The 22,133-nt window shown below is 31.2% G+C and overlaps 3 protein-coding genes across 3 annotated transcripts; 2 read left to right on the top strand and 1 right to left on the bottom strand.

Moving 5' to 3' along the window:
• Positions 1–1,013: 1,013 nt before the first annotated feature.
• On the bottom strand, positions 1,014–3,057 carry LOC129951613 (uncharacterized). The gene is made up of 2 exons (XM_056063852.1): positions 1,272–3,057; positions 1,014–1,208 (listed from the first exon to the last, which is right to left on the bottom strand). The coding sequence occupies exons 1-2, from the start codon at positions 2,895–2,897 to the stop codon at positions 1,119–1,121; spliced, it is 1,716 nt and encodes a 571-aa protein (XP_055919827.1). The 5' UTR covers positions 2,898–3,057; the 3' UTR covers positions 1,014–1,118.
• An 871-nt stretch (positions 3,058–3,928) lies between these two features.
• On the top strand, positions 3,929–4,984 carry LOC129950127 (transcription termination factor 4, mitochondrial). The gene is made up of 2 exons (XM_056061958.1): positions 3,929–4,062; positions 4,112–4,984. Exons 1-2 carry the CDS (start codon positions 4,000–4,002, stop codon positions 4,913–4,915), a joined length of 867 nt encoding a protein of 288 aa, XP_055917933.1. The 5' UTR covers positions 3,929–3,999; the 3' UTR covers positions 4,916–4,984.
• A 14,076-nt stretch (positions 4,985–19,060) lies between these two features.
• Positions 19,061–21,262, top strand: LOC129951127 (mucin-2). Its single transcript, XM_056063139.1, has 2 exons — positions 19,061–19,163; positions 19,220–21,262. Exons 1-2 carry the CDS (start codon positions 19,061–19,063, stop codon positions 20,767–20,769), a joined length of 1,653 nt encoding a protein of 550 aa, XP_055919114.1. The 3' UTR covers positions 20,770–21,262.
• Positions 21,263–22,133: the final 871 nt, after the last annotated feature.

Below are 22,133 nucleotides of genomic sequence, written 5' to 3'. Positions count from 1 at the left end.
GAATAAAAATGGTAGGCCCCTTCTATTTCTAACATAACTGGAACACAGGAATGGGTGAGAATTCTAAACTACTAGAACTTCTGTCTCTATAAGCTGTAACATCACAAAATGTATTTATTTATTTTATTCTATCTTGTGTCATTGTTATCTTCTGTTGTTTTACTTTGCAAACAAAATATTAGCATCCCTACTTTTTGACAATATCAAATTTAAAAAAAAAAACTAATAGTTTTAAAAAAGTTTTTTGATTTTAATATAAAAGCGTAACAAATAGTCACGAGACCAAGTTCTTTTTCAAACGGCAAAAAAAATAGTTACAAAATTGATTATACCTGCTTCTTTTTGTACATATATCAATTATTATAATAATGTTTTTGATAATACACTATACAGTATAAGGGTACAATACGATTTTTGCCTCAAAATCCATCTAAAATTTGTCTTGGGAGAATATGACGATTTCTTGTGAAAGCACCGATCAAGCTTTAAAAAATGGCTTAAAAACTGTAAGAGGCCTTGGCATTGTATAGACCTGGGGTGGAATCGGCAAAGGTGAGTGTTTATAAATGACAGTCAATAGTCAAATTTGACTATCAAAAATATGATAGTCAAGTTCACATAAGCCGATTCCACCCATGGATCTTTAAAAAAAATGTAAGTTATCAAATTTATTTGTTAATGCCTTAAAAAAACTTCTGTCTCCTTTTAATCAAGATGATACAGCTAACAAAAAAACAAATAAGAGAAGCAACAGCTTCCCCATGACCTTCAAGAACTCTAAAACAAGACTAGAGACCTGATAGCGTTGTCCCCTTTGTAATTGATCGAGGACAATATTAACACAGATTTATTGAAAAGTCCCCTTTCTTCTTCACGAAATATGGTGCTGTACATTTGTTAAGACAACATACAACATGATGCGCTGTGACGTGCCGTGTCTGTTCCACCTTTGTCACATATTCGCCTTAAAATTTTCAATTTTTTTTTTTTTCAAATGAATTAAAACCAAAGTATTTAATAAAAACAATGAATTTTTATACGGTATATATTCTAAGAATATACAATATTCATGAAATGACTATAATTAAAAGTTATTATTACATTTTGAATGACTTTAACTATGCAGCTACATTTTGTTTTGTGGGTTCTTCAGCACCACTTAGTAAAGATTGTATACTTTCCAAATTATCGACATCACAAGCACGAACCTTAATTTAGAAGTAAAATATTTAAATTAAATTAAAGCACTTATAATAGAATTCAGAACATACCGTTACAACATTGTATCCTAGGTGCTTGAGAAGCCTTATTTTCAACTGAACAATCGCCGCAGGGACTTGATCAAATCTAAGAATCTGATCATCTTCCAAAACTTCCAAATAGCATTTTTGATCGCCTCCTTGTTTCACTAAGATCCCAGCCACATTAATACCTGCGATTGGCAACACCAACTGTGCATCTACACCCTCTGCTTTTAATTTATCGAACGCCTTCTTCAAACCGACTCTATTGTTAACCAAATAGTCTGGAGCTGGCGCTGACTCAGCGAATGCTTCTTTCTTACCCCTCATCAACCAATCGGGTTGTTCAATTGCAACAGCGCTCAGGAGAACTTTGTGACGAGTGTCAAGCTTTGAACGATCAGGATTATTTGAATTAGGATTCATCCTTAGGCTGGTGACCTCAGCAATCAACCCTCGAGACCGATGACCCAGCATCCAGAGAGACAGAGCAGTGTTGATGAGCTGATCTGGGAAGTATTTGAACTCGTCACGTTCAACCATCCGCAGAACTCTGTGGTCGATGTTACGCAGATCATTTGGCTTAAGAAGATCTCCTTGTTGAAGCTGAGCGCAGGACCAAAGGAATGCCGTCATGTCTTTGGGTCTTATATACTGTGACGATGAACGAATTCTGGACAGAGTCTCATTGATGAACTTAGAGCATGTCTTCTTGTTGTTCCACTGAAATTCTACGAAGTACGCAAAGATATGGGTAAGACCCATAACTTCAAAGCTCTTAAGCTGTTTCTCACTGCAAACAGCATCGAGCTTCTCACATATGTCCTTAGATTTCACTTGATTGAACCGAAGAACCTTTATCAGAGTGACCAAGAGTGAATCATCGATTGCAGATGATTTTAATTCCAAAATTTCGTTCGTGATTTTATCCATGAAAGCCTTATTGTTAATTGGTATACTAGCTTTGTAGGCTGAATTGCCCACAATCGACAGATCAAGGGCTGTTAGTTCGGGCAGGTACTGGGGTAAGTAGGTATTGAGGAATTTCTTTAGTAAAGCGGTGGAGTTCTGGTTCTTCTTAGCCAATCCCAGATAGAAACAAACTTTGACAAATTTCTCTGCCGGACAGTCCTTATCGAATGTGCTTACCAATTTGTCAAGACATTTGTTGTAGAAATTTGTCTTGGTCATTTTGCCGGGCAGCAGGTACATGAGGGCGTACAAAGTCTGCAGAATGGTATCATGATCCATTTTATCCAAATTCTTCTCACAATACCAATCGATCTCATTGATGACTCCGACGAATTTCTGAGGATCACCATTGCACTTGTAAGTGAAGGCGAATATGATCAGATGAGGAATCTGCTTTACATCGGTCTTCCTTAACTCCGTTTGGAAACTACGTGCATCGGTGACTGGGAAGAAATCGGGATATCGGATAGTTGTCGGTATGAGTGGCTGGAACTTTGAGTTCTCCATTGCCAGGTACTTCATGAAACGCACCAACAGAGTACCGGTATCATCGAAGTTATCATAAACAAAATCCTTAGTTGTAAAACTCGAGTAGTCGAAGGCTATGAGGCCGTTCGGCAAGTTGTTCTTAAAGAGCGAATTGCGCAGAGATCTGGCAGTGTCACGAATTAAAATTGAAAACATTTTGATATGGGGTTTTATGGGTGTCTTTATGTGTTAAATTTTAAAAAGAATGTTTCAGCATAATTATGATTGCACAATACTTTTCGGAATTTGTTCAGATATAAAATCAAAAAAAATCACCACACCGCGCACATGTTTGACAGGCACAAGACATAGTTTTCAAAATTGACAGCTCAAAGTTCTGCTTTTAAGTTAAGAACATGAAACATTGGAAGTACATCACTTGTATTATTATTTTAAGCTACAGTGTAAGAGAACTTTTTGTGGTGAAAGACGTAAAGTGGATTTGGATTGTCTTCATAAATCGTACAAACAAATTACTTATTAATAATAATGTAAAATAAATCAAAAAGTAAATATTGACAAGTAATAAAATGAAGGATTGTTAATTTTATGATTTGAATTTTTTGCCTTGACATTTGACATCTGTCAAACTCTGTCCAAGTTTGCAGCAATTGAAATAGTTTGTTTTTCAAACTAAAATAGATTGGATTGTCTTCATAAGTCTTACAAAAAAATAATAAGTAGAATAAATAAAAGGGACCAGTAATAAAATAAAGAATTGTTATTTTTTTAATTTAATTGTTAAACATTTAACATCTGTCAAACTCAGCTTAAGTTTGAAGAAATTAAAATAATTTGTTTGGCTGGTGATTGAAGATCGTGACTTGAACGATATGTGGTTCCAACAAAACGGTGCACCCAGTACCACAACATGCCTAATTATAATAAAGTATTTTTAAACAATTATACACCAAGATCATACGATTTGACACCCTTTAATTTTTATGTGTGGGGCTATGCAAAAGATTGTGTTAAAGAAAATATTAATGACTTCTAGACGCATTAAAAGCCAACATTACTAAAGTTATAGTTCGAATCGAACAATGTCAAAAGTTATTAATATAAATACAAAATATTCAAACTCACCTTAGAACATGTAACTCCACCATAACTTAAAAATGTTGCTGGACGAGTTACTTGGGGGACATTCAAGAGTTTTTATTATGACATATTGTTTGACAGATGAATGACAACTGAAGTTTTGTATTTTGCCCGGTGTAGGAAAAATTTGTCTAGATTTTAGTTCACAGAAAGTAAAATGTTTACAAAGTTTTTAAAATTCCGTACCTCTAGCTGTTTAAGTCGATTATCAAAAGACTATGTAAGTTCGGCCATAAAAGTAAACTTTTATAAAACACAATTTCTTCTAGGCGACAAAACCCGTACAAACTTCTACCGACACATCTCTGGATCAAGTTCATATCGATGAAGCTGTTAAAATAGCTCCAATCCTACAATCTGCTTCAGTTGATTTGTGGAAACAATCTCATGAAATCTTTATAAATCATGGACTAAAGACAACCAACTTCCTTCGGATTGTCACTGCCAATCCGTCCATACTCTCAAGACAGCCAAAGAAAATCATAGATAGTCTAGAGAATTGGCGTAGTTGCCAATTTGGTGAGACACTTTCCCATTTGCTCCTTACAAAATATCCATCGCTCTTAGACATCTCCGATGGAAGGAAACTCCTAAAGCACGTAACATATCTCAGAAGTTTTCTGGGAACCAATAAGAACGTATGGAAGCTTCTTATGAATTCTCCAGATCTGATAAAACAATCCGAAGAGACTATTAAAAAGAAAATTGATTACATAAATCTGGTGATGAGAATAGAGATACCAGAAATTGTGAAATCCGAGGCTCTGTCAAGATCACTATTCGATATTCAATGTAGACACGTTTTTCTTGATCGTTTGGGTCTCTTTAAGCCACGACCTCCCAAAGCCGATCCAGATGAGCCAACAAAAAATCCTCGGTTGTATCAAATCACTGATACGTCCGATAAGAAATTCGCTACAAAAATTGCCCACGTTACGTTAGCAGAGTTTGAAGCATTTGAAGATCTTTATAAGAGGGAATTGAGGAGAAAAGACATAGAGCTCGATGAAGATGAGGATTCGGATGACGATGATGATGATAAATATTATGAAGATGATTATCCGTCAAAATAAAATATTTATGTTGGAAAATTAAAAATTCTGTTTGTTTTTAGTATAATTTAAATTTTATTTCACACTTTCTCTTTTTGTGTTCTTATGCTTCAAAATTTTCAGATAATCCATTTTCTTCTATTCCGAATCCTGAAAACTGTTGCAAGTTTAAAAATCCGGTGTTCCTTGGTAACAGGAAACAAGAATTCTTGATCGATTTTTAGGCAACTTCGATACATATTGTAAATAAATTGTGCCTGTTGTAAAATTAACTAAAAAAGTATCTTTATAAGAACCTCTCAAAATACCTTTAAACAATCTAAGATTACTGCACTTTTCTGAAGATTGATGGTGATTTAGGGTGGCGTATGTGGAACATATTTTCTGGCTTTATGTGAGTTGTTTTTACCTCAAACTTGGAAGGAACTTTATTTGGATATTTCTGTTTACCTTGTTGGAGCCCGTACTTTTCATAACAAGCATACACATGATTCCACAAACCCCTTGTTTTTATATTGATATAGTTTCTTTCAATACTCTTTCCGGCTGTGTTTCAGTTTCATAACAAAAAATAAATCTATGGATGCGGTGGTATTTCACCCACAATTAAAGACTGCACGTTCTTCACCATCACAAAAATAAACCAAAACAAAATAAAAATATTCTTTCATTTCTTTGATTTCAAACTATCAAATGCGTCTCACGTTTTTTTGTTCCATAGGAAAGCACTATTCAACTGTGAATCACGTACGGATATGTGGCAGACTTTCCATACGACATATATATTTTTTTAATCAATGCACAACCTACCTTCTTGGGCACAGGTAGGTTAATAGTGGAATATACTTTTTGTGCGTTAGCCAATTTATAAATACGAATACTTACATTTCCATTTCTAATTTTACTTTTATTTTTGGAGCTTTTGTGATTTTTGCAATCAAGTCAAAATTTTACTGACTTCCACAAAATAGACAATATTAAATCTTTAAATTGTTCCTTTTATTAATTCGAAATGGTTTATGAGCAAGTAAAGATGTGAGCATGTTTGAAATGTAAATTTCGGATGAAATTTCTTTTACAGGTTAAATTAACATTCTGATCACATATGAACCCCTGATGGCCTGATACATCAGAAACGTTAATTTGGTGGATCTTTAAAGAAGTCTTACGAAATAATTCGTGTGTGTATTTTTGAATGATAGCGAAGAAGTTACAATATTTGTGAGGCATCTAAGATGGTATCCATAAAAGGCTGTTCATTATTTTCAAAACTCATTCTTCTGAAACTTACCTTTTTGTTAATCAAAAATACACTTCGCTGATTTTACGTGATCATTTAAAAGCCTTGCGCCACATTAAAGGCTTTTCTTGTATGAAATTCTACCAAAAGGTATTTATACCTATTAGTATTTAAATTACAATTTAACAATACCATACCATGTCACCACAAGACTTAATATCTATTTCTCATTTCGCACTTACATGAGCTTCGAGTATGGACACTAATAATTTCGAATATTTGCCTGAAAAAGACAAGTGAAAATTTTGTGGTCTCTGCTTCGAATATTAAAATTGTATTTCTTTTGTTTTGTCATTATGACTTTGTGACGGGGGTGAAGAAAAAGTTGTGATTGGAATGTTTGTGTTTAAGAAAAAACTTATAACAGAGTTTGTGCGGTTTTTCGGTTGGATAGACCCTGTAATGAAAGTGATAACATTTTTGGTTTTGAACTTGATGAAAGTGGTGTTGAGGTTTGATTTCCTAAATATGCATATCTACACTTGCAAAGACACAAATCAATGAATTATGGAAAAATATTGTTTTCTTTGGAATTCAAGTATTAAGCAATCAAAACCCAATGGATATGTGATTGGGGTAGGTACACAGGTAGAACCCATGTAATTTTATAATAACTGAACATTTGTAGGGTTCAATAAAGTTTGATTATTTAAAAATAAAGCTAGATGGATATTAGTAAAACATTCAATCAGGTGTCTTTTTAAGTGTCGAAATTAAATAATAAATATTTATTTGAAATTGATTACGTCTTATTTCATGCTTATTTAGCACTGATAAGTTATTAAACGCACTTATGTATGAAAGTGAAACGACAAAACGATTTTAAAACAACATAAGATATAGTTATTTTTGTTTTAACTTTAAAATATTTTATGATTAAGCCATAAATAGTTGACAAAATAGAAGTTATCAAAAGTTCAGAAATTCATGAAAATAGTACATTGGAACTCCTTAAAATGTTTCCAAGTGCAATCTAAAATTAACTTGATTATTTAAAGCTTAATTCAAAGGTAGGAGCGAGTAAACCATATAAATCACTTGCCAAAAATGCTAAACATCATTAAAGTATTCCGGATTTAATAACTCCCTTGTACCTCTAATAAATACATATTTCTGCATACATAAATACAAATAAAGTTCTTTAACAAATTAATAAATTCATGACGATACAACGACATATTTTTTATACGAGGTGCAAGTCTGCTGAACTCTACCACTTTAAAAAAATATTGTAAAAAGGATATGATTGTCAAATCCCTACAAAAGTACAAATGGAACAATCACGTAACCCATCTGAAAAGTGAAATAAAGCACAGTAGTCTATAGCATTTTTCAATTAAAATGTATGTATTTGTCTTGATAAATAAATCAATGGCTGCGTTTAATCTCAGACAGATATGGTATCCGGATACCTTTTTGTTAGTGTTTTACGAGTAAAATAACAGCTGATCAAAATCAGGGGAGATGTCACAAAAGGAATCCAAAGGTATCCAAGAATTTGTGGGGTACGTACGTATCTGAAAGTACAGCTGATTCAACACTTGAAAATTGATTTCAGCTTTTTGTATTTGTTGGTAAACGAGAAGATACAAAATGTTAGTTGAAGTTGCATTTGAGGATGTTCTGTACATAACAGACGATGAAGAAGCTATTTGCCTCCGAATTTTAGAAGGTTTGAGATCTGTTTTGACTTCGAAGCTTAAATGTTCCCTGCTTTTTGTGAACGGCTGAAACTTGTTTTTATTTTTTGACAGCTATCTTAATACAACTATCCAACTCGTTCAACAAGGTATCTAAGGGTTGCGTTCGAAATCCTTTATGGATCATAAAACTGTATTTAAAATACTGTAGCTCAAAATTCTGTATCTTAAAATTCTGTATACCAAAATTCTGTATTTCAAAGTGCTGTAAATAGGCTGACAAATAAAAATCGATTTTTATTTTTACAGCATGTTGAAATACAGAATTTCAAAAACAGATTACTTTTATAAAGAATACATCATAATATTTTTTCATTGGCATAATGTTCTTTTACACTTCACTTAAGCAATAACATGTTATGATAATTCATAAGTCTTTGAATTGTTGTTGTTGTTGTAAATACATTTTTATATACAATTCATAGATTGTTACTTATAAATATTATTGCCTGTTGTTATTTGCTTATTTATGATATGACTTATTAATGTATTCTGTTTTTTTACTTGTTTGATGTTTCAATAAACGATATAATGTATGTACGAGTACATGCGGAAATCGAGTTCTGCTTTTGTTGTTCTTTATAATGGAAACTTAAGAGTGGAATTTTTCAAAAATACAGTATTTTTAGATAATATTTTGCTCGTACAGCATTTTAAGAAGAAGAATTTTGAGATACAGTATATTAACCATACAGTATTATAAATATACAGTATGATACAGAATTTTAAGCATACAGTATTTTAAAATACAGCATTTCGACCCGCTCCCGGTATCTCAAAATCCACCTTTCCAAGATACCCTATCCAACACGAGATTGAACGCATCCAATAAGTCCACTAACTTTGTCAATTAAACAAAAGCCGACCTTGCGTTAAATCCGGTATATCTGATTTTTTGGTTACTTTTTTATAATGTTGAACTGATTAATAATCCAAGTTTCCAAGCTCGAGAACGCACGATGTCTAAAAATGATAAAAAAAACATGAACATTTTGCGCAATTTCGCTTATTGGTATTTTTTTGAATCTTAGTTAAATTAACTTAAAAACAATGACATTATTTTTTTCTATGTAATTATTAGTACGTGACGTAGAGTTCTCAGTATCTACTTATTTATGGATTTCTAGTATTTCTACTTACTAATTGAGAAGGTTCATAATAGTATTTCTTTATCTGTAACAATTTGAGTCTAAAATTGTGTCGGTAAATGTAACGTTTTTTTTTTTAGAACAATAACGACGTATTAATATTAAAATACCAACGAAAAAAGACAATTTTAGTTAGAGAATTCTGGTGTGAGAAGATTGGGCCAAAGAAAGAAATATGCGTTGCTACAGTATGTAAAACTGTGGAATAAGAGATGTGTGTATAAAAAAATGTTGTTAAATTGAAACGCGAACTAAGAAAAATATTTCTATTTTTTAATATGGTGTTCAAAAAACGATATAGAATTAAATTTACGTACAATTATAAAAAAAATATGTTAAATACGAAATTTGACCGGAACAACAAAACTAAAGCAGGTCTCTTGTATAAATTTTGCAATTTTTGAAAATTATAGTCTAATAAACATCTTAAAAATTATGGATTCATTTAAAAAACTAATTCATCTTTGAAGTTACAACTTATTGAAGTTTTCATAACCTTGTGTGAGAGTTTATTAAACAACAGTGGTTGTTATCAATTCAACACAATCTTAAAAAGAGGCTAATAGCTTCCCATCCCGTCTGTCAATTTGTCTTGCTTAAAACTTAAACAAAATATTCATTACAATATTTTGTGTGAGATAAATAATAAAGTCAATATCTATCTTCGTTTTTTCAAAACTTGAGTCAAAAACCATTTCATATCAGTTTTTCTTATCAATATTTTGCATATGATGAAATAGTTTGATTTCAATATATGTATATTTTTGTTAAAGAGATTTTTAGTCGAAACCCAATTTAGTAGAATTCCTCGATTTTTTTTATTTCTTATATAGAAATACAGATTGGATTTTTCTTAAAAAATTAGTAAATGAAATAATTTGGAAATATCCTTCATTAATCACAAGACATTGAAAAAAACATTACATTTTTTACCAAATTTGCGTACTACTTTTTGTAGATTTTAATTTTTATAAAACTTTTAGATTTTTATAAAAAATTTACTTTTGCATAACTATTATAAACGTAAACAAAAGCATTATTTTTTATAAAATGAAATTAGTTTAAAGCTAATATCTTACATTTTTCAAAAGGTATTTGAGTCGAAAATCAATTTTTACCAACTTTTGTTTTATTTTGTAGGTTTTTATTTTTTGTAAACCAAATTTCAACTTCTCTCTTTTTGTCAAAATCTTACCGGATGTCAGAAAATCATTTCAGTTCGTAAAATATTCGGCGTGGTACATATTAGGTTTAACTTCTTTTAATTCTTTTAATTTAATTCAAGTCGCTCGAGTTATTGCTTCGTAGAATATTTTGGGTAAACCAACATTTTTACTTTTTTTTCAAATTGCTATTTTGTTTTAAGATTTCTTTCTGCATCTTTCTGTGTTATTTGAATGTATCTACAGTGATGGCCAAAATAATAAGAGTTGATCATTTTTTTTACTTCTAATAATAGAATCTAATTTAATTGAAGCAAATTATACATACGAATTTTCTTTGACTTGACTGTAAAACAGTGCAACCAACCATTAATGGTGGTCGCTTGCAATGTACCGTTAGTGTTACTTATAAATGTCAGATTGGTAATGGTCAAAAAAAATAAGAGTGCTGTGTAGAATTGCATTATTTCCAGTCTTTTTCCGATCGTAATTTATTTATCCAATTTTGTGTTAGACTTGTATTTTTTAAATAATGATACAGATAAGGCGCTCCGCGGAAGAACGCCGTTTGATTCTCCAACTAAGAGATCAAGGCAAAACATAGTATCATTGCAGATGCTCTTTACCGATCTCAATGTGTTGTTGCTATTGTGCTAAAGGAGCTAAGTCTACCAACAAATTTCACCAAAAAAAGCGGACACAATAAAAAAAAAAAACCTTGCTTTACAAAAGGATTGTTCGAGAGGTGCTTAAAATCCTTTACAACATCAAGCGGTATGAAAGCAAAACTATTATTGGATATCAGCTCCCGCACAATCCGCAGACGTTTGCAGAATAAAAATTTTCATGGTCGAATTGCGATAACTAAGTTCTAAGAACATAAAGAAGCGTTTACGATTTGGAAAAGTAAATCTTTCACAATCGACTTGCAGAAATTGTCGAAATGTTCTTTTTAGCTACGAAACCAAGATAAGTGTATTTGTTTCTGATGACAGACTTTTTTATGTGAGAAGGAGGACCCATAAAACAGTAAAGCACGGCACATCAAAATTTGGAATTGTTTTTCTTATGCTGGAGTAGGTCTATTGGATAAAAAATAATAATTCCAAACCTATTTGGATATTTTGCTTCCATATGCAGAAGAAAATATGTCTTTAGTGTGGACCCACCAGCAAGATAACGACCCCAAGCATACGTCTAAGGTGGTGACCAGGTGGAATCTTTGGAAATATTTGAAGAATACAATATTGAAAAAAAAAATACCACTAATCAACAGGCGTAATGGAAAGAGATACAGGAAGTATGGTATTCTACACCTGCAGAAACCTGCCGAAAACTCATCGATTCAATGCCAAGAAGATGCGATGCGGTACTTAAAGGACATCCAACAAAATACTAAGACTTTAGAGTTGACGCATATACTAAAACTCATGAAGAATAGCGCTCAAATTGATATTTTTTAAATTTTTAGGTGAATTGTGTTCCACGCTCTCATTTTTTTTTGGCCAGGATAAAAATCAACTTAAAAACTTATTGAGCAGGGTTTTGTTATTGAAGATTATCTTATTGTGAACAAAATTTATAATCAGGGAGATGAAGTATTTTGGAAAAATATATTTATTATTTTCATTGAAATTAAAACAAATAAAGCTTTTTTTTAGCAAATTAATGAAAAAAATCGGTTTCACTCTTATTATTTTGACCACCACTGTAAGCACACAAGCAAATACATACATCTTTCTAAGAATCTTTTATTTAGATTCTAGGAACCTTGAAACGTCAACATTTTCAATTTGACAAATCGGAACGATTACAATAACTTTATATAAGACTTAAAAAATTAAAAACATATTAATTAATTGGATTGCTGAAATTCATTTTCAAAAATTCCATTTATATTTATTAAATCGAATTATAGTTTAATTTTATTTCAGTTCACTGCTTCAATGGTGCACTGGGTCGTATACTCACTTTTTTTAAAATTTAATTCACTTTCATCTTTTTAAAAAATATTTACTATTATTTAAAAAGCATCACCATCTAGGTTTCCATTTTAACGACATTTATTTATAAAAATATGTTCACTGAGTACATCAAATTCATTAAACTCTTAATCAATGATGGTGATTAACACTTCTATAAGCTTTAATCTTTTTATATTCACATTAACAGTCCATATTTGTTATGCAAAATTTATTTTATTAATAAGAAAATCGCACTTACCTTTTGCTTATTATTGACTAAAAGAAGATTTAAAATAAATAAAATCATCATCTCTCATTAGCTTTGACATCTTCGTAATGATGATAGTGATTTTATCAATGAAAATCATATCCCGAAAGTAGGAGTAAAAAACTAATTTAAGAAAAAAAAACTGAAACAACTTTTATAGCCAGCATCGAGACATCACAAATAAAACACTCATAAAATAATTGCATTATGATGCGGTTGTGTGTGAGCGCGAGCACGAAATTAAAACTTGCCGCGCAACTTAATTTTATCAATGAAATTAAAATTTTAATGGAAGCTTGGCCGGAAAAAAAGTTAAAAAAAAAGTACCTACACTATACATATTTGCCATCAACATCGACATCGACATCACCATCGCCAACCATGATCATCACACAATCCCAATCCGTCCGATTTTACGTACCTAGACGAGTTTATTTATTGGCAAATACTATGTCTGCCAGTAATGGTGGAGTTTAGCCATATTCCGATGGTACATATAGTATATAGAAAGAAAAAAAAAATAGACGGATGGAGCATGAAGGTGGCCAAAGTCAGAGCCAAAGTCATAGCTGAAGCGATAGCTAAAGCCAGGCCAAGTAGCCCAGCGTCAACACACTAGCCTATCTATAACGATATGATGGCCAACAAAACAATCAAGAAAGTTGGCACTGCCATAACAGACCATAGTATGCTGGAATTCGATTGCTTTTCTTTTCAATAAGCCATCAGCCATTGAGCCATCAGCAGAAGCCACCGTTTAGGCTCATAACCCCTTGGATTTGTTGTTACCACTCAATCCATCCACCATCCACCATCGCATCGCAAAAACGTTTCTTCTTGTGTTTTTTTTTTTGTTTGGTCGGTCTTTGGTCTTCTTGTCGGTTGACGGTTGTGTCGGCTAACTGGTATCGGAGCACGATTTAAGTGGCTTGAATTCAGTTTTTCTTATAGCGTTGTATTGTACGGACGTTTGACGGGCGAAAAATAAAAGTGAAATTATCTATATACCAACTACACTCCCAAAAGGATATGAGTGCAAGTTTAGTTGTTGTTTTTGTTGTTGTCGTGTATTATGTGGCGATGCTGCGGCTTGTGAAATCTTAATTCCAAATAAAAATAAATTTAGATATACAAAGTAAACATACATTTTTCTATAATCCAGATCAAAAAAATAAACACATAAATAAAGTGATTAAACATAATATAAAAACGCAGGGTTCTTGTTAAATAAGACAAACAAAAAAGAATACTATAGGTGCTGGTAGTCAACTTTGTGGATTTCCATTCAACCGGAAGTGTATGGTAAATTTATCATGTGAATAGATTTTTTTTGTTTTGAGAAATATAAAAGAACTGTAATTTAACTGACAATCAAAATTAAGAATAAAAGGTACATAGTTGAGTGATAATCCTTTAAGTTTATATTTTAACTGCAAAAGCAATTTTACAAAGTAACTGTGTACATATAAAGAATAGCCGGCATGTGAGAAAGGCAGGTTTGCCATAATTGCATTTCGTGTGAAACTTGATGGTTTCATTTGATGTACAATGTACACATTTGCAGTGCATATGTGTATATGTCTGATACATCGCAAACGATAAAATAATAGATATTAACAAATAAATATTTTTTTAGGATTCGATAAATATTAGTTGAGAATTTAAGAAAAAAATTAAATAATCAACGAAATTTCTGAAAATTTTAAGTTAAATCTTAAAAGGACATCAATATTTTGTAAATACTTAAAAATATTTCATCATCTATTGTAATTCATGTATTTGTTAATGTTTCTTGTTCGTAGAAGAAATTCATTAAGACATTTAATAACTTTAAATATATGCATTTTAGTTTACCCTTTATATGCTGTTAAAGTTAAAAATTGATAGAAATCATAATGAAATAGCAGGATACTTTCACTCAATTACAAAATAACACAAAGGAAGCATAGTGCATAATTAGTTGAACTGAATAGAACTTATTGAATTATCTACTAATTTTTTTTTCATTTAGTTCGAAGTTTAGGCAAACACATTAAAGAAATCCATACATTTCTTCTAAATTTTTGAACAAAAAATAGTTAAGGGGCATTTTCCGAAATGAATAATAAGTTTATTATTTAGGTTTAATATTAACACTTGCATGTGGCAACCAAAGGAAAAAGTAGCACGTAAGCGTTTAAATTTAACATAAATATTTACCTATCATATTAATGAATGAGCCTTAAACTGATACCAAATATATTTTGTTTGTTATTTATATTTTACAGCTATATGAATGTAAGACAAATATTTTTCTGAAAGCCACAAAAAATAAAAACAACATGCATTCCAAGATTTATTTAAAATTGAAAAAAGAAAAACCCTGTTTAAAATTTGCAACAGTTTGAAATTGAGATTATATTTGTTAAGATATGGAAAATGACAACTATACTGACTATAAAGGCGTTAGGTCTTTTCGTCCAAACTAAAAACGTCATAGAGCCCAAAATAATTTTTTTATAATTTTTTTTTATTATTATTCTTTATGTTTTTTTAACAGAATTACTTTAAAAGATTTACATTTAAAAACTAATTCTGTTAAATATATGTTTGAACTAATTTTGTTAAATATATTATATAGAAAAAATAAGGAATTAACATTTTGTTGCTGTACGACTTGGTTTGGGGTTTGGGTTTGGATCTTATGACATTAAAAATAAAAACAAGAGTTCTGTCTTATTGCCTAATGTCGCCCAAAAATGGCCCAATCGCCAAAAAATTTGTTCAGAAGAAAATACCACAAAGCCTGAAATCAATGTCAAATTGCGCAAATCAATTTTAAAATAATATAACTTCCAAATGACTTATTGACATTCTCCCAAAACTTGTCATGTGTTTCAAAATTTGGGCATTCTGACAAAATGTTTGTTTATTCTGGCCAATACGACATTTTGAGTTTTAGATTGTGTCGCCCAAACACAAACATTATACAAAAAAATGTCAGATCGCCCAAAAACTCGGTCCGTCAAGAAAGCGTAACAAATATGTTTTGCTTTATTGTACTTTAAGAAAGTGAATTAGGGCCAATTTTCAAAGTCAAATAAAACGAAATAGTTTGCAGCCCGCAACCACCCAAAATTTTTGCTAAATACAAAAATTTTGGGTGATTACATTTTATTTACGACGTTTTTCTTTTTGGACTTCATGACATTTTATGATTTGGGTTTTATGACTTTCGATGATAAGACAAAAGAAACGATAGAAATTATAATCGTCGTAATGCCGAAAATAAATGCCACAAAGCCCGACCCATATGTCATAAAATCCAATTTCAAAATTAAAAATTCTTTTACGCAAAATGATTACTAACAATTTGGAAGATCTTTTATTTCAAATTTATTCAGCCATTACCACATTCGATTTGACTTTCATGGCGAATTTTTATTTCAATCTTTTTGGGATTTGTGACCAATGTTGGGCTTCGTGACATTTTAGAATTTGGGTGTTAAGGTTTTGGGTGAAAAGACATAACACTAACTCTTACTTATTTTGATTTTGACAATCCGAAAGTTTGGAGTGATTTTATAATGTTATGTTTTTAATTCTCTTCATTTCAAAATTTTAACACAATATTTGTTGGAAAAAATAAATACGCGCTATTATATTACACAAAATTACAAATTTTGTGATTGCTTTTTGATTTCGGATTAGATTTAAAGTCCAGATGCAATTACTTTTCTTTTTATAATCCCAACTATAAATTTACTAAATTTTTTTCATTTTCAGAAGGGTCCCAATTTACGACACAAATGTAACTGTTCTACACTTACTAAAGTCAAAGAAAATAAAAGTTTTTATAATAGAACAAAAATATAGCCTATCTTTTAGCCTTTATGTCATCACAATAATATACCATCTCAAAAACCTGAAGAAATGATTACAAAAATGTATTTGTTTGCCAGTGTTATAAAACCTTTTTGACCAGTGTACAACATTTTGGTGCTTAATTGTAAACAATTTATTGTTAAGGGCTGAACAGTTTATAAAGTAGCTTTTTTTTCAAATATTTAGCAATTTACTGTATAATCAAAAAAATTGAAACTTCTTTTGGGGTTTGCAAAGTAGTAAGTAGATAGTTCCCTTTCATTAAAAAACAGGCATTCGAACATATCTAAAAAGTGACAGTTCATGAAAATAAACAAACAAATGTTAAACGGACATTCTATTCATTCTTCTTAAAAGATTGACTGTACTGAAATGTTCCTTTAGGAAGTTAAGTCAACAACATCAGCCTTAAGATTTTGTTTCAAAATCATTGGCTTCCAATTACGTTTTCTTAATTAAAAAAAAAAAGTTGTGGCTTAAAAATTACAAAACACACACAATTCAACTCTTTCAAGTAAATAGGCAAAACATTTGTTCAAGGACAATGACATATGCCGTATCGAATTAGCAAATGCGCGAAGCTCGATGTTAAAATCGAAAGAAAACAAAATTTACTGATTGCTATAAGCGCTTATAGCGCTCATCAGTAAAAAATTTTAGATTCCTCCTGTTTAAAATTTTACCGATGGATTTTACTGATAGCTATAATTGAAATCGATCCGGACAAATTTTTGAATCAATATTTGACAGTGTTTCCCTTTGATTAGAAATGAAAATTATATACTGATCGATCGGAAATCACACAAAGAATTTTTTTTGAGAACAAAAAAGTGTAATTACTGGCACCTAACTGTTGCTTTCATCAGTAAAATTTTTAATGATGTGATCGGAAAAGTAAAAAATTGGGACACCAACAGTCAGCTGTTCGTAAAATGATATTTTATCATTAAAAACACTTTAAATGCATCATTTCTTTTTCATTCATCTTATTGCATCAATTTTTTGCTAGAAATAAATCTCTAACATGTTTAAAAGTTAGAAACTAAAATTTGACTCATAGCTAAAATCGGCCTCTAATAGATAGTAAGGCGCCAGTTATAGCTATCATTGGTTTTCATCATTGAAAACAAAGATTGGAATTTTGTTGACAGGTCGCTTATAGCTATTATTAAACATTTCTGTCTTTGAAAAAAATGTACTGATTGAAATCCACCGAAAAACTTATACTGACAGAAATCTGTCACTGGAACTGTATGGAATTGGAACACAAATCAGTGGAACGATTCATTTTACTTTTGAACCTAAAAGTATCCGCTGTTCAGGAAAATGAATTTCCGTCCGGAAAATGGAAAAATACATATTTAGAGAAAAATAAATGCGCAATGGAACTTTTTTTCCTCAAAAAACTCTTTGTGAATTCCGATCGATCAGTTTATAATTTTCATTTCTAATCAAAGGAAAACACCGTCAAAAATAAATTCAAAAAATTGTCTGGATCGATTTCAATGATAGCTATAACAGTCCTATAACAGTAAGATGCTTAAACCGTTCAAAATTTTCTGGAATATCTTTTTAGCGTAGTAGGTAAATTGATAACAACGGCTTTAACATTTTAATAATCGTATTAAAGTTTAAGCCTTTCACCTCCTCAACTTCTTAACATTTTTGAATATAAAACAAAATTATCAATATCTTGAAAAATAACGAAGTGTCTTATTCATTCAAATTATTAGTCTTACAATTGATATGAAAATTGACAGTTTGTTCAATAATCAGGTTACACGTTTGGTATTATGGGTATATTTCAATAAAATAAAGTGTAAAGTTATATTAGTAAAAAATTGCGTTTGGCAGTTGCATTTAATTTCTTCTTCCTTTTCTTCAACTAAAATAATTAAAATGCCTTCGTTTTTAAAAATGTTCACGAACAGGGCCCATAAATCCCACATAAATTTTCGAAGTTCCGAATTTGTTAAAGGTTCCTAACACTTTAGTTTATATCCACAAGCAATAAGAATTGAATCAATAATAATACAATGTACAATCTCATTACAATTTTAATTATTTTAGACTCAATTAACAACACTAACATTATACAATACAATATGTACAAGTACACGTCTAAAGGAAACATGTAACGTAGGAGAATAAAGAAAGAATAAGCTTTAAATCATTTTGACCATAATTAGTCACAAGAAATAGATTTGCAAATCGTCTTAAACACCTTCTTGACAAAAACAAAAATACTTTGCAGTTTAAATTTTAATTTCTTATTTTCACTTATGCTAATTGATTATCAATGTCTGTCAACAAAGACAATTAACAATATATAAAAGTCTGTTATTATTATGGTCGGTCACACCTTAAAACTAGAACTGATTGATATAAATGAAATGTACAACAAACTACATTACATATTTTTTGTATTAAAAGGGAAACTACGTTTCGTCTTTGCCATAGAAACTTTGTTACACTTCATAATTATGAGTAGGTATGGTACATACAACATGAATATTTAAAAATTCATACAATGGGGGATTAATAATTTGGGACATTAAAATTAGAAAACTTATTTCAAAAAAGGTTTAGTCATTTTGTAATGAAATAAATTAACCTCTGGTTAATGCTAGTTTTTTTGCCATACCTTCAGGTGTAGAAAAAAGCCAATTTTCAATGTGCTAAGACTTGGAACCTCAATTCAAAGAAACAATCAGACTTTTGAAGTATTTTTTTTTCAAATTTCAGATTTTTTTTCCCAAATGATATCAATTCGGTACAAGGTACTCTTGCTGTGGCTACTTTTTTTCACAATCGTACTCAGCGGAGTTAAAAGTGAAGATGTCGAAAACTTTCAACCTGAAGGTGAGCTTCTTTTTGTCAACAAATTGAATATCTTCAAAACACATTTTATCTTTAAGGTTTCGAAGGAAGAATTCTCAATCCCAAGCTGGATCGTAATGGTTGGAAACCATTGGGACAAGGTGATCCCCTGAAAAACGATCCAACATTTGACTATAGCCCTCCAGCTCTGGAAAGAGTTCGTTATTGGGCTGAAAATAATAAAACAAAAGATGATGGTGGAAAGAAAAGCAAATCGGACATTCTTCTCCTTGGAGTTCCATCCAAACGAGAAAACATGAAAAAAGAACAAAAGTACACATCGATCAGAAGGAGTTACTATGGTGGCAGTGGTGGTGGTGGTGGGAGCGGTAATCTTCCAACTCGCCTTATGCCACCACCAATGCAAACTCTTCAACCGCAACGCATGAAGACCTCAACAACGGAAATGCATCACTACCAAACCCAATATCCATCCACGAAGAGCTACTATTCTCCGTCAGGCTCAGGAAGCTATCGCACCAAGTCCCCTTATGATACCAAATATGGAGAATCTAATAACTATGTTAGTTATTCTCGACCTGATACAAAATATTCTAATATTCGGTTAAGTCCAAATGACTTCATTGGAATGCAATCACCTCGAAAGCCCTGGGTTCATGAACTTCTTCAGAAGGAACTGATCAAGCCAAGACCTAGTCCACCTTCTAAGCCACTTCAAACAACATCGATGAGAAATGTTTTCGAAACACATTCCCCACCACCAACAGTATACATAACAACAGCCTCAACGCCAATTTATAATCCTCCAACAACAATGCCATTTGTTCCCACAACGACCACCAGCCAGAAGCCGGTGTATCCGTCCTACATGGCACCAACTGCTTACGACACTTTCTACCCAACTGCTCCGCCGATTGACATTACAACAGAAGCACCTCCTTCCGTCAAGCCACCAATGAATGGACACTTTGAAGTTTCCATGTATCAAATTATTGAAGGTCACTCAAAAGTTAAGACATACGGCCAAAGTGACAACGAGACCTCCACTCATGAGCCTAAGATCGTCCCCATCACTCCGCGACAGGAGTCTGTTGTACGTCATGTTACTTCGTCTGACGACTTGCGTTTCACACATCAAGTGAAACATCTTCACACAAAGAAAAGTACCACGACGACGACTACTACAACAACCACCACAACTCCCAAGCCTATTGCAAATCAACTTTCAAAGGGAGAAATGAAACCCTCTTCAAGACCACCTCCAGCTCTGGCTCAACAGAAGGCTCCCATGCAAGGCTTGTTAAGTCTGCTGGATTCTTCACTGGGAAACTTCTTCATCGATGAACCAACTGGCGATGAAATGGGTACATTATTCTCAGGACCTGCTCTAGACACTGAACCGACAATTTTTGTCACCACGACAACCTCCTTACCGCCAACTGCTATTGAAATGGGTTCTCCTCGAAGCTCTCGACAAATCTTTGATTACGATCAATTACCAGAATCTCGATTAAAAGACTTAAATGAAGAAGAAATCGATGGCGAAAGTGATGTTTTGCCTAAAAATTGGCTAAGATCTTCACCTAACGATGTTAAGGCAGAGGCAGACCAGGTTGAGGAAAGATAAAAGACAAATTGGGGAGTATAAATCAAAACAAAATATTTACAATTAATTTAAAATGTTTAAAAGACTTCTTTCATATTTCTTATGCTCTGAACCAAATCTATTTTCATAAAATAATTATTTTATTATTTAAGTTTAATCTTATTCAAGAAACGGGTGCTAAAATATATTTTTGTACCTCATAAAATTCAATCTATAAGAAAAAATACTTCAAACGAAATATTTTACCGTCAAAATCTTAAAAACTTACAATTGCCTTTCGAATTTGTGTTGAGATTAAGGAGAGTTGTAAAAACATTATTCAAACATTTTTAAATTTTAACTCACACACAAATTTATAAACTTTTGTTTGTGTATTTTTTTTTTTTTTCAAAAAATCGAAGGCAAAAATAAAGAACTTTGTGTTTTGAACTTCTAGAAGAAATTATAATCTTAACATTTTGTTGTTTACATTTTTCATTAAACTTCTTAAGCTTAAAATCAAATATTTTTTCACTGCGACATTTAATTTTTATTTGTAAATAAAATAAGATTATTTTGTAAGATTTATTTATTGATTAAATTATTTATTTTTAAAATTAAGTCATATTAAACTGATATATTTTATTTATATTCAATATTTGAGTTTTTTATTGTATTTGTGAGACTAAAAGAAATATTAAATGGTAAGTATCACCAATTTAAAACCTTTGTTAGCTCCACATCATTTTTTTGTGGTTTTTTATATTTAATTTGTATTTAATTTATGACCATTCTTATGAATCGAGCATTCGATTAGATGAGAGTACTTCCAATTGTTTCAATATTCAAATAATAAACAACAATTTCAGTAAGTATTCAGATAGATTTCCTAGATTTTGAGTTTTAAGCGTAAAAAGAGGTTGGGATGCGACCCACACTGATAACTTTCCAGTCCGTCTGTCGATTTGTCTTGCTTAAAAGTTTTCGTTTTTCGTGTTGGGTTAAAAAAGTTGTTAGTTGAAACAATAATTTCTGTGAAATAAAAAAAAAAGTTTGAAGACAATATTTTTAAAGCCAATATCTCAAAGTTTTGAAAAGATATTTGTGTTCAAAGTCAATTATTAACAACTTTTATTAATTTTATTTTAGGTTATTTTTTGGTAGAAAAAATTGTCTTTTCAATTTTTATCAAAATTTTACCTAATGTTGAAACTAATATTTTTTAGTTTGAAGCCATATTCTCAAGTTTTTGAAAAGATATTTGAGCCGAAATTCAATTTTTACCAAATTTATTTAATATTTTGTTTAGGTTTTTATTTGTTATAAAAAAACTGTCAATTTGATTTTTATTAATATTTTAACAGATGTTAAAAACGATATATTTCGTTGCACAAAATTGTTGAGAT

This window comes from Eupeodes corollae, chromosome 3 (genome assembly GCF_945859685.1).
Source record: "Eupeodes corollae chromosome 3, idEupCoro1.1, whole genome shotgun sequence".
NCBI lineage: Eukaryota > Metazoa > Arthropoda > Insecta > Diptera > Syrphidae > Eupeodes > Eupeodes corollae.
Note: the sequence above shows the minus strand (reverse complement) of the source record. Positions and strands in the feature narration are given on the sequence as shown.

Coding starts and splice junctions, on each gene's coding strand:
- LOC129951127 (XM_056063139.1), top strand. CDS start 19,061: ATGATATCAATTCGGTACAAGGTACTCTTGCTGTGGCTACTTTTTTTC. Junction 19,164..19,219: donor CGAAAACTTTCAACCTGAAG/GTGAGCTTCTTT, acceptor TTTATCTTTAAG/GTTTCGAAGGAAGAATTCTC.
- LOC129951613 (XM_056063852.1), bottom strand. CDS start 2,897: ATGTTTTCAATTTTAATTCGTGACACTGCCAGATCTCTGCGCAATTCG. Junction 1,209..1,271: donor TAGGATACAATGTTGTAACG/GTATGTTCTGAA, acceptor TTCTAAATTAAG/GTTCGTGCTTGTGATGTCGA.
- LOC129950127 (XM_056061958.1), top strand. CDS start 4,000: ATGTTTACAAAGTTTTTAAAATTCCGTACCTCTAGCTGTTTAAGTCGA. Junction 4,063..4,111: donor GTCGATTATCAAAAGACTAT/GTAAGTTCGGCC, acceptor AATTTCTTCTAG/GCGACAAAACCCGTACAAAC.